This window comes from Poecilia reticulata, linkage group LG11 (assembly GCF_000633615.1).
Source record: "Poecilia reticulata strain Guanapo linkage group LG11, Guppy_female_1.0+MT, whole genome shotgun sequence".
In the NCBI taxonomy this organism is placed as follows: Eukaryota; Metazoa; Chordata; class Actinopteri; order Cyprinodontiformes; family Poeciliidae; genus Poecilia; species Poecilia reticulata.
The window spans coordinates 19,940,918-19,956,104 of NC_024341.1; the positions used below are offsets into that span (position 1 = coordinate 19,940,918).

At 39.4% G+C, this 15,187-nt stretch overlaps 1 protein-coding gene across 1 annotated transcript in view; it reads right to left on the reverse strand.

The window, feature by feature from the left end:
* Positions 1 to 15,187, reverse strand: part of LOC103472660 (dolichyl-diphosphooligosaccharide--protein glycosyltransferase subunit STT3B) — a 102,078-nt gene that overhangs the window by 11,337 nt on the left and 75,554 nt on the right. Inside the window, exons 7-11 of the mRNA XM_008422421.2 lie at positions 13,056 to 13,202; positions 9,547 to 9,595; positions 7,226 to 7,380; positions 4,156 to 4,367; positions 3 to 190 (exon numbers count right to left, since the gene is read on the reverse strand). Of these exons, the coding sequence (XP_008420643.1) occupies positions 3 to 190; positions 4,156 to 4,367; positions 7,226 to 7,380; positions 9,547 to 9,595; positions 13,056 to 13,202 (751 nt within the window). The remainder of the gene's footprint in view (positions 1 to 2; positions 191 to 4,155; positions 4,368 to 7,225; positions 7,381 to 9,546; positions 9,596 to 13,055; positions 13,203 to 15,187) is intronic.

A 15,187-nucleotide genomic window follows, 5' to 3' on the forward strand; every position in this document is an offset into this window, starting at 1 on the left:
ACCCGTCATGGTTGTATGACGCCAGCACCACGCTGGGACTGGAGTAGGCGTTGCTGGTCACCCAGGTGCAGTGGACGGCGAACATCATGAGCAGCATCAGCATGAGCATGGTGACGATGGACTTGATGTTGGGGCCCAGACCCTCCTCTGCCTTCTCCTGCTCAGACACGTGCTTGCGCACCTTGCCCGCCTGCAGGGGGAGACATTTGCTCTTATCACAGACGGAAAAATTCAAAAGCTTCCAGAGGTATAAATTATTTAACTGCATGCATTATTAATCCGTCTAAATGAACAAAGTCTTTTGGAGTGTCCACAACTTTTTTTTTTTTTTTTTTTTTGCTGCGCTGTGTGAAGATGCGTCCGAGAACTGCTGCGTGAAACGCTGTGATGAGTTAATATTATTTTACAGCTGAAAATCACGGCTCAGCTGCAGAGGAAGACTGCAAACTGTTAATAAGCACGGCGCCAGAATTTAAAATCAGGAAAGAAAAATGCAAATGACACAAAATCAGATATTTCCAGGTGATGAGATGTTAAACTGAAAACTAACACATGTACTGCTGTTGCTGCTTTTCCTACAGGCATAAAACATAAAGCAAAGTGCAAAATAAACCGACTGTGGTGTTCGTGAAACCAGCCCGCAGCTTTTGTGAGGAAGAACAAGCTTAAAACTAAGACATCTTGCACAATCTAAATAGTTACGCTGCTTAAGGCTTCAAGAGCTGGAGGACTTAAACATTTTTATCAATTTATTTTTTTTCTCGCTACTCTCAGACGATGCAATATTTGCCGTTTCTGCTGGAATTTACTCAGAGTTCTGTGTTCTTTCTTCCAAAGATAAAGATCCCTGGCTCAGTTCTTTTGTGTCTCTTATTTTACAACCTCTGATGGAGTTTCTGCTGGCTTTAGCACCGTTTATCCCCTCTGTTTTGTTCCTACAGAAAGTGCTCTAATCTCACTGCTTCCTTGTTTGGCTAGGTCTTTCTTGGACATAGATCTAAAAACTATTACTCTAATTAACTGCTTCTTTTTACACAAAAGAACATTATGATTTTATGTTAAGTTGCGTTTCTTCCTGGACGAAAGGAAAGACGCTGCTGCTGTTTACTGGAGGCATTTTATTTCTCAGAGCATGCTCTTGACTCAAGTGTTCCTTTGTTTTAGTCTCTCTTTTCCGTTTGCATCAACTACGCAAGTGTAGATTTTTCTCACTCATTGCAGATGTTTCAAAACTGATCCAAAAAGCTTCTTCAGTTATGTTAACTGGTCCGTTAATAGCATTAAAAAGGCCTTTAAGGTCACCCGAGTCACCGGTCCTACCCATCCATTCAGGTCAAAATTTGAGTAGTTTTCACTTAACCCAAACATGACGCCATGAGAGCTGCTTTGATCACGTCTCGGGTGTGAAAGGCTGTTAAGCTGATTTAAGGCAGCAGTGTAGGTGTTAGAAAGACGAAACCCGAGGCCACTTCCTCTGCTTAGTCTTGCTTTTTCACGGTTAACATAAAAAGCTTCTTTCCCTCCACTCTGGAACCACCTTCCCTGACAAAAATGTGCATGTTGTCGTCTTCTAAAGAGTCACTGTCCTGCAGAAGTAGATGAACTGCAAAGTCATGACCATATAAACCGGATCTTCAGTGATGGGTCAGCGTTTTGTGTAGCTGCTGCTTAGTTTCTCAATGAACTGGACTTGATATTTATCAGATCTGAGCTGGTTTGATTGTTTTACCCTTGGCTTGAACCAGTATTGGACAGCGGGGTTCGCTTGAAAATCCCCCCGGAATATACACTCCTGCTCGGATACTTTCAAAGTACAAGAGACGTGAAACACAAAGTCCAACACCAAGCACAGGATGTGGCTGTTTGTCATCTTTCTCACACCTGCTGTGCAGCTTGGAAAGGTTACAAGTCTGACACTTAGAAACCAAAGTCTAGACACAAAGGAGCATTTTAGATCAGATCCGAGATCTCGTCAAAGAGGTGTTGTCCAGCTTCTCTGTACTTAAGCACTTAGAATCGTCTTTCTTTTTCTTTCTGGCAGAAGGTGATCCTGTCCCAGAGCTTCTGTGTTCTGCTGGATGAATTCACTGAGGGTTATTGGTGTCATTAACTTTGTTTACTCCGTACTACTATCCTATGGGAAAGACTTCCTACTCAGTGCTTCTGTTCTTAGCTATGTCTCCTTGATGAAATAATACATTGTTTTTCCATTTTCATAGAAAGTACTCTGTGCATCAGAGCTCTTTGTTTTAATTTCCTACTGAAAGTTCTCTTGATTCACTGCTTCTGTGTTTAGCCATTCCTCCTGGAGTCCTTGGTAAAACTACTGCTACAATTTACTGATGCATCTCGTTTGTTTTTCATCCCAAACAAAGGTTTCCTGACCTGATCCTGTTTCATTTTAGTGCATCACTTCTATAGGTCACCACTCACTCTGAACATGGTTGTGAAGAAAGTTTCTTCTTGCTAAAAGACGGATGTTCCTTTCCACTGTCACCACATGCATGTACAAGCGGTGACAGTGCATGCACACACACACACACACACACACAAAAAAAACAATGGCTGAATGCAACAAGCTAGGCGTCCTCGAAAAGACACCTGGCATGAAACGATCAACTAAATATGACTGGTTTTGTAATTTTCTTTGAATCAGACTATGTAAGGCTGTAGGCTTTACATAGGTTGACAATATGAATGTCATAATGGACTGATTTTAATTCAATCCTAAAAACTGGATCCATTTTTCTAGCAATGTGCTTGGATATAATATTGTGATTAGCATTTAGCTAGGCTATAAGCTCATTTGAAAAGAACAGAATCTGAATTGTGGCAGTTTACTGGCATTTGTAATGAGATCTCGAGCTGCTGTGCATGATAAATGTTTGGCTTTCTGATTTGATGAGAAGAGCTTGCACTTTCTTCACAGGTTGCTCTTGTGGAACAGACCCATTACCTTGATTAAACCGCCTGAATAAATAAAACTTAATTAAGGGCCTAACTAACTGAATATAAACAGGACTACTTCAGAGGACAGAATCCTTTAACAAACAAGCTTTATGCAGGACGACACGTTGGTGGTGCTGAACGATCTGCTCATAAAAGAAAAGTGTTTACGATCTCTCTGAATTAAGTCGTCAGTATAAACAATACTTAAATTATAATGTTCTGTTTCATTCATTGCATTTAATGCTCTTAAATCAATAACTGCATGTGCATGCTGTTTATGTATTTTTTACAGGCATTCATTTGGTTTACGAGACTCGTTCCTTAAACATAAACACCTCCAGGAAAGCGCTACTGGGGTCGCAGGGTGGGAAGAACCTTTCCACGTCTTATTTTTTTAAATTACTGCTGTGAAATGATTCCAGAACGCGCTTCTAAATTCAACGAAGTGAGCCGGCTAAGAGGATGGCAACGACGTGAAACTGCAGCAGCTGAGTCACTGCTGAATCACAGTTTACTCAAACAGTTGGGGAGCGGGGAGGGAAGCAGAGGGATGTGTCAATACGTTCAAACTGCACAGGTTGTGGTGAGACCTCAGCAGTTCATTAACACCTAAACACCATACAGGTGCATCCAAGGCAGTTAATTTCTGCGTAGAACACAACACATTTATGTTTAAAATAGATCTACTACACAAAGACTTTTTATGTTTTTAATGATCTTTTTCTTTTTTTTTCTTTTTTTTATTGCTCTTATCCAGGACCCGTAAAGATCAACACGGAAATGTTGACCTACTGAAAAGTACATCCACGGACACCAATGTGGAGCACAGTACACGTACACAAAATTATTTGTTTGTTATGCTCTACACAGTTATGGGGAATACTGTTGACATTACAATCCAGCAGACAGTTATTGACACACAGAGGCTAACGAGCTTTAAGGAGAAGCCGATTTCTTGGTCCAGCTGCACTTGACACCTACCCACACAGCCAAAAGCACCAACACTGGTCTTAATGACCATGAACCTGTCTGGCCAGTAAGCTGGCTTCACCATTTATGTCATTTTCAGATTTAAGTATCAACTTTCTCTTAGACATAACCATCAAAGATAACACAAACACTCTGTGTGCAATTAGTTTATATAAAACAAGTTTCCCTTCACTTTAGAATTAAATAAAGCTCTGGGTTTTTCCCAGTGAGACTTGCCTTGTCGTAAAGGTTCCCAGAGTTCCTCTTGTCGTCCTCGTCGCTGCTATCTTCAGCAGGCGGCTTCTCCCTCTTGGTGTCATCTCCCATGTAATGCTCAAAGACGCTGGAGAACGCCACAGCAGACAGCATGCACACCACCGGCGTCAAGGTCAGCATGAGTCTCACCATCACTCCGGCAAAGTACACGGCACTGATGGCGTACAGGGCCACTGGGCAGGCAGAGAGAAGAAGGAGGAGGGTAAGAAACCGTTTGAAGCTAAACAAAAAAGGTCAGATGAGGATAAACAAGGTCTGAATGTATCTGAACGGAGATAAACCTGCAAAATAAGGAGTCTGGGCAGTAAAAGTCAGGCAGCATAATCAGTCTTTGCAGAACCCTGAACAGAGAACAATGGCTGAACATTATCCTTGCCCAACCTGCTCTACAGGTGCACGGCTAATCAATAGCCGTTATTGGTTAATTAGCTGCTGAACAGAGGTAGAGTGCTATGATCCTTTCCTTAAGAACTAAAAATCTGCCTTCCTTTGGTGCCCCAAGTGTCTTTTACTGCAAACATAAAAAGGTAAATGGCTAAAACCAAACCCACCCACTATTGATGAATGAATTGAGATGGTTTATCGAATTTATGTTATGGAAAAGATCTCTTTTTCCCTCCAAGTTGAAATAGGAAAATTTTATAAGATCTGGACCAAATGGACTGAGTATGTAAAACCAATTAGATCCGACTTCATTTGATTATTCTTGTGAATTATGTGTCCTGCCCTTTTATGTTCATGTGGTCTTTATGACTCAAGTTGGTGCAATCCCCATTTTTGTTCAATGTTGTTAATTTTTGTTATCGTTCACAACTAAAATTAGTAACAGTCTGTAAAAGAAAATACCAGAAAGGCAGTATGTATGTAAGAAATTACTTTGACTCTCTGCTTCTATCCTTATGTACAACCTTAAATGGGTTAAGTTGTAATTAGCGATTGTAATGGAAATCTGTCTTTCTAAATAAAAAATGTAAAAAACAAAACAAAACAAAAAAAAACATAAAAAGGTTTTGTGAAGATGCAGTCAGTCGGTCGGTCTGCTTAAAAGCTGAAAGATCTTAACACTTAACAAGCAGCTGAGTCACAAAAACAGGAGGCTGATTTATAACCCCAAGCAAATCAAAAAATATTCTACCAAGGCATATAAGGACAACAGATAACCGCTGCAGAGCTTTCAGCTCCATCCGGACATAAATGAAGACCCTGTGGTGGAAAAAACATTTATTTCATCAAGAACAAAGAAGCACCTGTCAGCCTAAAGTTCACAAAAACTCCTCAAGCTGAAATATCCCTTCCAAACTGCCAAGACGTGAGTAACGTGACACTGGCTGCTGGAAGGAATAAAACATTTAGCGCAACCGCTAATGTGAAACCGTTATATTACATGCGTCTACATAACGATTTTTCATATTTCACATATACATCAGTTGCCAGATTTTGTTCCAAGGATCATTTGAAATTTGAACAGTAATGGAAAAGATTAACATGCAGCAGGATTTGCTGCAGTCTGTTATTAATGTCAGTCTCAAAGTATATTAGGAAGAAGAGTTTGTTACACTAAGCTCCTCTGCGTTTCTTCTGCAGCAGGTTTTTCGAGTGGATTTGTGCAAAACTGTAAATGTCACTTTAGTTTCACACTAGTCAAAAATAGTTACYCCAACTAGATATAATCGATGATGTTGACTGTATTAATGAGTCAGCATTAATGTTTATAGTAAAGAAGTAATTATGAATGTTTTCTTCCCTCCCTGCTGTGTGAGCATAAAGTGTAATTGATCGACTATCTGAGCTGCAGCGTCATAACAAAGGTGGTGGATAAAGCTTCCGATTAACTATTAAATAAGCCTGATTAAGAATGTTTCTCAAAGTTACCACAGTTTGAAGTGGTCTTAAGAATAGGAATACTTCAAAGTAGGTGAAGACAAACTACAGGTCGGGACGGTCTGAAATGTTTCACTACAAACCGCAGAATAACAAGAGCAAAGCACAGAGAGCTGCTGATGAGCCGACAGTAAAAACAAAGCCATCGCAAGTTTGTTTTTTTAAGATGCTAACTGACATCTAGAAAAGTTTCTGTTTATCCTTACACATTTTCCCCTAAAGACGTGTTTCTAGAAACATCTGATTCTCAATTTGCTTTCCCCGGTTCAAAATTAATTTAAGATGCTAAAACAAAATGACAAATCTACGCCAGACAAACACATAAATACTACATGCAGGTAATAAGTCACAAGCTGCATTAGGGGGGCATAGTCTGAATGTTCTATTTTGAATAAAGGGTGTGATAGGAGTTTGGCCTTTAGGCTAAATTAGTTGAGACATTTTTCTTTGTTTTGAACAATTTTACTGAATTTTATTTTGGTCCCAAACTCAACATGAGAGGTTTYCCAGAGCTGAAGAAATGGCTGCATGTAAGTAAGACAACCAGCTCMATCTCTTAATTATCTACACCACAGAGCAACATGTTGGTTTGTGTTCTGCTTGTAGCTGGTTTGACATGTTGAAAGCAAACCGAGCAGCTGCATCGAGCTCTACTATTATTAACTTATGAGCAAACATTCTGTATTCTATCTGCCTTTGTCTCTGACTGTGGTCTTGAACACTCACAAAACAAAGATATGTGCAATAATAGACAATATTAGAAGCCTATATTATGTTAAGGGCTGACCAGTTTTTATCATTTCAACCAAAGTGTGAGGAAAATCCTATGTTTGACGATCATGCAATCAAAAACAAAACTCTTAAAGCATTGAAGTCGTCAGGCTTCATTGTTTGTCCCTCGAACATCAAAAATGTTTTGATTTATTTAAAATCTATGCAGTGGATCTCAGCTCGACTCAAAATAATGGATTCATCATCCCAGTTTTTAGCAAAATATAAAAAATATTTGCAGAAAGCAAAGCAGGAGTAAACAAACTGAAGGCAGCAGAAGCAATAAAACACAGACGGCTCACATTGCAGCTCAACGCAACAGGTCAAATTAAGGTTTTATGATGTAAATATTTTTTAATAAATAAATAAATCTTCGCACCAAACACGCGTTCATCATTGATGTTCTTGATGCAAAACCAAAGGCCTGCTGGGAAGGTGCAGACCAGGATGTGGAGATCAAAGAAGAAGGACACCCACGTGGTCGGCTGGTGCTCCGACACCGATGCAATGATGGGGATGTGGATCTTGGCGTAACTATGGAGACGTGAGAGGAGGAAGACACAGGCAGGTTATAATTTATGTGCTCTCCCTGCAAACAGAACAATTACACAACAGATCTTCTGATCAAGGATAAAATATGAAGAATCATTTCTTCTCTGCATACTAATCAGATTTAATATGACTATGGTGAATCTGATTAAATCAACTGTAATTTCAGATTTTATTTTGCCAAAAATGAACATAAAAGTCAATAGCTTTTATGYACACAGTGAAAAGAAAAAAAGATTTATACCTTAGATATTTCCGTTTTTGCYGTTTTAATTTTTAAAAATCTAATAAATTTTAATATCAAATAAAGAAACCTTGAATAAATACAAAGTGCAGTTTACATTTAGAAACTAATCTGGCTCATTAAACTCATTAAATTATAAAACACCAGATTAACCACATTTTTAAATCACTTTCAAAGCCACATCGAGGCCCGACCATCACCAGACCTGAAGAACTGAAGAGTCACTTAAACAGTCTCTTAAATGAAAGAGGATAAAAGATCTCAAAAAGCAACACATCATGTCTTAATCATCAAGAGAAGATGAGAAACAGTCTGGAAAGGGTTACAGAGCCATTTCTGTAGCTTTGGGACTGCAGTGAACCAGTGAYTCATTAGCCACAAACGGAGAAAACATGAAACGCTGAATTGTGAACATTCCCAGGAGTTCCAGGCTGCAAATCTTACACACAGAGCGCATTGACAACTCATCCAGGAGGTCACAAAATAATGCAGAGTATCTGAAGAATTGCAGGCCTCGCTTCCCTTGGTGAAGTTCAGTCAACACGATTCAATGACAGGAAGGAGGCTGGGCAAAACTCGTCCACGGGACAGATCCACAGCAAAAACCACTGCTGGCTGAAATGAACACAACGGTCTGCCTCACATTGGTCAAAAAGATCTTTATGATTCCCAAGACTTTTAGAGAAATATTCTGAGATGATGAAATGCGAGTGGGTCTTTCTGGTAGATGTGCATCATATATCACATCTACTACCAACATTAGAAAAAGGACCTCATCCTACCGTCAAACACGGTGTGGTATGATGCTCTGGTGCTGTTTTGCTGCATAAATGGCATGTAATTAATAGAATTGCTTTCTAACTGAAAACCCTGAAGGAGAATCTCCAGCCATCAGTTTGTGACCTTAAACTGAAGCTCACCTGGTTTAGAGAGCTGGATAATGATCCAAAATCACTCCAGATAATCCCCTCTGAATGGTTTTATAAACAAAGTGACAATTTTTAATCGGCCTAGTCAAAGCCGAAACTTAAATCTGAWYGAGATCATGTTGCATGACCTTAAACAGGCCTATAACGAGGCTTGAAAATAGTGGATTAAAATTCCTCTACTGTGAGGTAAAACACTAATTAGAGAAATTATATAAATATATTCAGTTCTGGAAGGAATTAGGAGACCAMTGCAAACTCATCAGTTATCTGATTTTACTTTTTATAGGTTTACGTTTGAGAAAAATGAACATTTCTTTTTATTCTATGAACTACTGACAAAATGTCTCTAAAATTCCAAGCAAAAATTTAGTATTTATTTTGCAGAAAGTAAGAAGTGGTCAGAATAAGGAAAAACATGAAGAGCTTTCAGACCTCAAATAATGTAAAGAAGACAAGTTCACATTAATTCAGAAACAACAATACTAATGTTTTAACTCAGGAAGGGTTCAGAAATCAATATTTGGTGGAATAACCAGGATGTTTTCAATGGGGTTCGGTGCAGTGGGTTCTCTGAGCTGTGTCTAAAAATATTATTTTAAATATTCAAGCGGTTTGATGTTGCAGCTTGAAAAAGCTGAGAAACTAGGGTAGCAGATTTTCTTTCTGGAAGGACAGAGCTAAAAAAATAAAAAATAAAAATCCCCATCCCAAACAAAATATCCCCGTTCTGCTTATCTCAGCAAGTTGGAGTTTAAGGGATTGATTGCTTGTGTTGGAAAAATCCCACACTTTGCAGAGCATCTGGAGAACAGGAAGTGCCTTGTGCATTGTTCAACGCGGCCTGGATCAGCAGCGTTTTCCCTCCAGGGACGATCGCAGGACGGCTTTATTGCCGTCTCGGAAAACAAATGCACACACGCGGTCGACTGGACAAGTGTTCCATCGACAGGCGGGAGTGTGAAGGTCAGCAGAGCTTACCCGGTGTCCCAGAGCGAGTAGAAGCGGCCGCTCCATGGAGCGATGTATCCTGCAGACAGGAGAGACGATCAATAAGGTAATGCTTCTGTGTTAATGCTTTTTATTAAACACTTGACATGCAAGGACTGTTTGGAGGTGTGTGGAAGGTTTGCTCAACTATATTAATCTGAAGTGGAACAATAAAAAGTTCTTAAAACTATGGAAACATTTAAGCAAAAAAAAAAAATTTAAAATGCAAGAAAAACTAACAGGGCAGTTTGGGTCTATCGTTATTTCAGCAGCAGAGAATACATATACAGTCTGAAATAAATAACTTCACAATAAAACCACTTACTCGTTTTATTCAAAGCAGAACAATTGGGCAAAACGTTTCTCTGTCAGAGTAACAAAGACCTTGGAARCGACAGGATGGAGGCTCTTTACTAAATAAATGTGGGTCAAACTAAAATGACAAACACACTGCCTTGCATCGACCATCGGATCATTTTTAATTTTAAAAGAGCAATAGTGTTATTTATAAACTGGCTTCTTTTCACACCATTTGTCATTAAGACATTCCTCCCATTTACTTAGCTCTGCCCTACAGATAAACGACCGGAGGCAGAGATCTGATACGCGGTTCAGCATCAAAGACTCTGTCTCTGCTTTCTAATTAACAATAATACCAACATGACCTGGGACTCAACAAAACCATGTATAATTTAGTGAATTAAAAAGGTCCAGTTTCTCCTAAGCAAACAATCATGGAGTTTAATATTATTTAAAAAAAATATATCTGTGCTTGAGAATGGGATTAAATCTGGAACTAAAACTGGGAAGGAATTTAAATTTTGTACCAACCAGTAAAGCTAAATCTTAGAAACGAGAAATTGTTTCAAAGTAATCTAGTCTGTGTCAAAAAGAACATACAATTAAGCAGTTTTTCAATTGAAAAATATTTTTACCCATGTAAAAAGAGCTGCACTGTAAAATTACAAGATTAAATTGAATTTAGAGCTCTTGTGTGCAAAATGCTTTTAAGCAGAAAGCAGAAAGTTGTCTCTTCCAGTTGAGGTTTTCCTCTGGCACCAAACGAGCTAACTAGCTATTTGCAGAAATTATTAGAATTCAGCTTTCTCAAAGTATCTTTGCTGTTAAAAAATTAAATAAAATAAAACTCAAATATTGACTAAAGTAAAACATGAACAGCAAGTCCAGWAGTGGCAAAAAGTACAAAGCAATTGGAGTCTAAAGACRAGAAATCYTTCAGCAGAGAACAAGTCTGTGCTCAAAATATATTTTATTGATGCTATTTAATTAGTGGAATTGACTTGTTTTTAAATGTAAGTGAAACCATTTAAGTTGCAAATTAGACCTCACAGGGCATTTACAAATGTCTCTTAGTTAGGCTTTGATCTAGAATATATTCCAGCTCGGTTTCCTGAGGGTTGCTGGAGCCCAAACAAATTAAAAACGGTACCCACACACTCTAAGGTTCTTGAAATCTTTCCACCAACATTCAGTCGTACTCTGTCCTGTAGCCGTTCTTTCGCTCAGGTGGTTAAAACAAGATGGAGAGCTCTCCAAATGAGACGTTACAGAGCTGTAAACCAAACCAGGCAAGAAAAGAGATGAAGAAAAGCAGCAGGAATATAAATGGAGACACACTACGAGGTGATTCATAGGATAGTACTGATTTACCCAATCAATACTTGGCTCAGTGGTAAAGATACTGAGGGGGAAAATGTACTGTTCCTGTCTTCTGACTCTGAAATGAAAGTTTGATAGACAGGACTGAGTAGGTAGTGTCTCTGTGAAGAACTGGCACCCTGCGCCCAACAATCAGAGTCCTACTGCTAAATTCTGATGGCAGACAGACGGCAATGTTTTACCAGACGAAGCCAGTGTCCAAGTGACAGAACGTCTGCACGCATGCGAGTCAGCAGCCCGTACGCGGGGCTCCACCATCTGTCTGCACTTAGAGAAGTCCTGGACAAGCTGTATATATTATCCTGAGCAGCAGAACGTTGAATTTCAAAATGTCGCCGGCGAAACTTTGCAAACAAAGTTTACAGATACCTAAAGGAATGAACTTTTTCCCCTTTCACTTTAGGATGTGCTGCGGGGCGAAGCACCGCTGGGCGAGGAAAGACGAGGGGACGATTTAGAGATCTAGGTCAGGCAAAGCTGAACTTTAAAGTCTAAAAGAAACAAATAAATACGCTCAGAAGAGGAATATTAAAGTTCAGAATAATGGCCGCAGAGGGATGAAATGTCTAGGGAAAAACCATCAACATGTCCAAAGTTCACCCAGCTGGCTGCATATGCAAAAAAACAAAAAAACAAACAAAAAAAAAGCACAACACAGGCACAAAATCATTCACACACACAAAAAAATAGATTCAAAGCTCCAATATTCATATCTGTTTATGCTTGTTTACCATTTTGCCTTCCAAGTGTAATTTTCAGACAGAATGCTGATTAGCAGCCCACTGGGAAGGCCTGCAGGTCACACCATGGATGAGCGCATGGCAGCAGAATAAAGCTCTGAAATGGCTTAAATTCCAGGTTGGGATCGCCATCAAGAAAAATTTTTATCAATCTGCCCAGAAAAACAGTCTTCCAACCGCAACACAATTTCCTAACCACAGTAGTTAAAATTCTGGGAAAAAGATTCATTTATAGTATTTTGTTTCTTTTAACCACCCATATTGTTGGACTGAATGTATAGCAATAAAATCCTATTTAGCGTCACTTTACTGTAATGCATCAGGTCTGCAGTTTTACTAAAAAAAAAAAACCGCAGTAAGTTATATTGCAAAAAAAATTTTTTTTTTTTTTTTTTACATTGTGTCATCTTAAAATGCTGAGCGATATTGCAAAGTGAATACCAAGCTTCCTCTCAGTTCAACACTTAATAAACTTCCAGGATGTCAATTTTTGATGTATTGAAACAAAAGAGTGTTGTGGTCCGAATTTATACTTATAGTAACCAGAGGCTGTAGGATAAAAAGATGGATGGAAAGCCAAATGTAAAAACAAATTAAAGTTTAGATGAATATGAGAGAATGTGAAGCCATGTTGGTTTGAGCACAAAATGAAATGAAGTAAAATTCATTGTTTCGGTGCATAAACATGTTCAATAAGCTCACTCTGCTAACTGAGGTTTATACAAAACCCAGAGGGGTACTAATGAGCAGGGGGAAAAAACGAGATGCTTTTAATTAAATTCTGAATTAAGTCAGAGGTGGAATGTGTCTGCCAAGTTATAAACAACTTCTTTATCTTTTAACCACTAAATTATGCAAAAGTTTTTATTATCCAGCGAATCTGAGTTAAACCAAACATCAAATAGTACAACTAATTAATACAAATCATCTTAAAACTACAGCTTCCTTAATTTCTTTTTTTAAATAAATAAATAAACATATTTTATTGCCGTCACAAAAGGTGAAAGTTAACATTTAGGAGAAATATGTCGTATATGACCTGATAAAAGAAATGAGTTTATAAAAAAACTAAACGCAAACCTGTGTAGGTGAGATAGATGACTGTGAGGAAGACGATGCAGGCGGCGAGAGAGATCCCGAGGAAGAAGAGCGTCTGAAACTCCTGCCGGGTGAGTCTGTCCTTCAGGTACTGCAGGAAGGCGTAGGCTTGCAGAAGAGCAAACACACCTGAGAAAAAGGCACAGGCAGACATAAAAGATTGAGCAAACATCCAAAGGAAACTCCAGCTGAATGTTTGAGGAGGCTCTGATTGATGCCGCCTCCTGCTGGGTACAAAGTGGGTTTGTCATTTCTGCAGAGTTCCCACAAAGACGTCCATGAGATCCCCCTTGGCGAGCCAGGCAGATGTTGAAGACTAATACCTCAGGACAACATATTTGAAATTCATGAGACATATCTGTGTAAATATGCCCGTCTCTGTGCTTGCCTTATCTTCATTTGCAGCCCCAGTCAGTCACACTTCGCATTCAGACTTTCTTTGGGTCGCTCTCTCCATCACCTCTTTGCTTGTCTGGACTGTTTCGTATATAAAAACGGAAACGAAAGAGCGACCTGGTTTCTCCAGTTTGCATCACCTTGCGTGAAATCCCCCCCCGTGCCTCCCTCAATCCTCCGTTACGCAGCGACCGGCAGAAGAGCTTTTCTCCTATTTCCACGGTTACGTTCCTGCCCGTCTCCTGGAGGGCTGCCGTGCTGCTAACGTGCTTGTCAGTCTACGCCGCGCTGCTTTCCTCGCYTAAGGGGGAAAACGTCCCACCGGCCCCGGTGGGTCCGTGGTTCAGCCGCTCCACTCAGGTCCCACTGAGCTCCATGAATGCTGCCACCAGATGTTCTAAGCAGCTGCTACCTTGATGATACTGAAACACATTTTGCTCACCAAGAGAGACAGGAGCCAAAACCAGGGGATACATTTTTTAGATGTTTTTTTTTTTCTTAAACGTCTCTCGCACAGCTGCCAGTGATAAAACAGGGACACTTCAATGTGCACCTGCTGCACCGTTAAGAAAATACTCTCAAAAAAAGAAGAAAAAAAGGGGGGGCTTTGCTTCATTTTCAAAAGGTGCCAAAAAGCAAACATGAACGGATGAATGGAGCACTTGCCAATGTATTCATCGCCGTTTCCTAGGCAGCAGATGGGCCCACTTGAGAGTTGAAACTCGGCAGGCTTTAATAAACTTTCCAAAAGCAAAACTGGAGAGCACTGCACATGAGTGGCAGGGAAGGGTGCTTTGTTGTTTCTTCTTTGGAAATGTACCTTAGATCGCTTTTCTCCCACAGAGAGTGATTAACGCCRAGGAGGAATTTACACCCGGTACATCCTGAAGAAAGTCAACTGGTTGGTGAAAAATACTACAAGAATGTATTTACATTTTAACAAGAGTTAAAATGAGAAAATCCAAAAGGTGCGATGTGCATTCGTCATCATGCATATTTAATCATTAGTCTGCCTAATAAAAACGCAGAGGAAAACAAATCTATATCTACAACGGAAAAAAACAGATATAATACTTAATTTACAGAAGAGCAATTATGACCTTTTCCAAAAATGTGTCCATCAATCAAATGTTGTGACATTATTTCTCAACCACAAAGAGCTGTTCTGCTGTCCCTGATAAAGATGAATAAAAGTCTTTAGATATACATTTATCTTTTATGGCACCAGAATAATGTCGGATTGAAATCCAGTGGAGCCTCGTCTGTTCATGGTTCGGTCTCCACAGACTCAACAATTGAGATTTGTAAATGTAATTTGAAATGTAAAACAACTGAAAGGAAAAGCAGCTCAGTTAAGATTTATAGTCGCAGTGCTACGTGAAATGCTATTGGCTAGCGTTTGCAAAGYAGCCAATCCAGAAGCACCGTCTGTTTTTCTCTGCACTGATTGRCCGTACACCCAAGAGCTGAAATAAGGAAGAGTGTAGATTTTAGCTTCTGCGGTAGTGCTAAGATGGCTTCCACTGTGCGTATTAATTAATATTAAGGTGCATTTAGTGTTTGAACTGCTAAACTACGACTAGGGAGTCTCAGGTATTCATGGATTTTTAGTTATTCTGTGTTTGTGGTCCCAAACCCCCACACATACCAGGGGTCAACGGTATTCAGAAAAAAATCTTTAAGTTTATTTACTCAGTGTAAAAAAAATGCACATATAT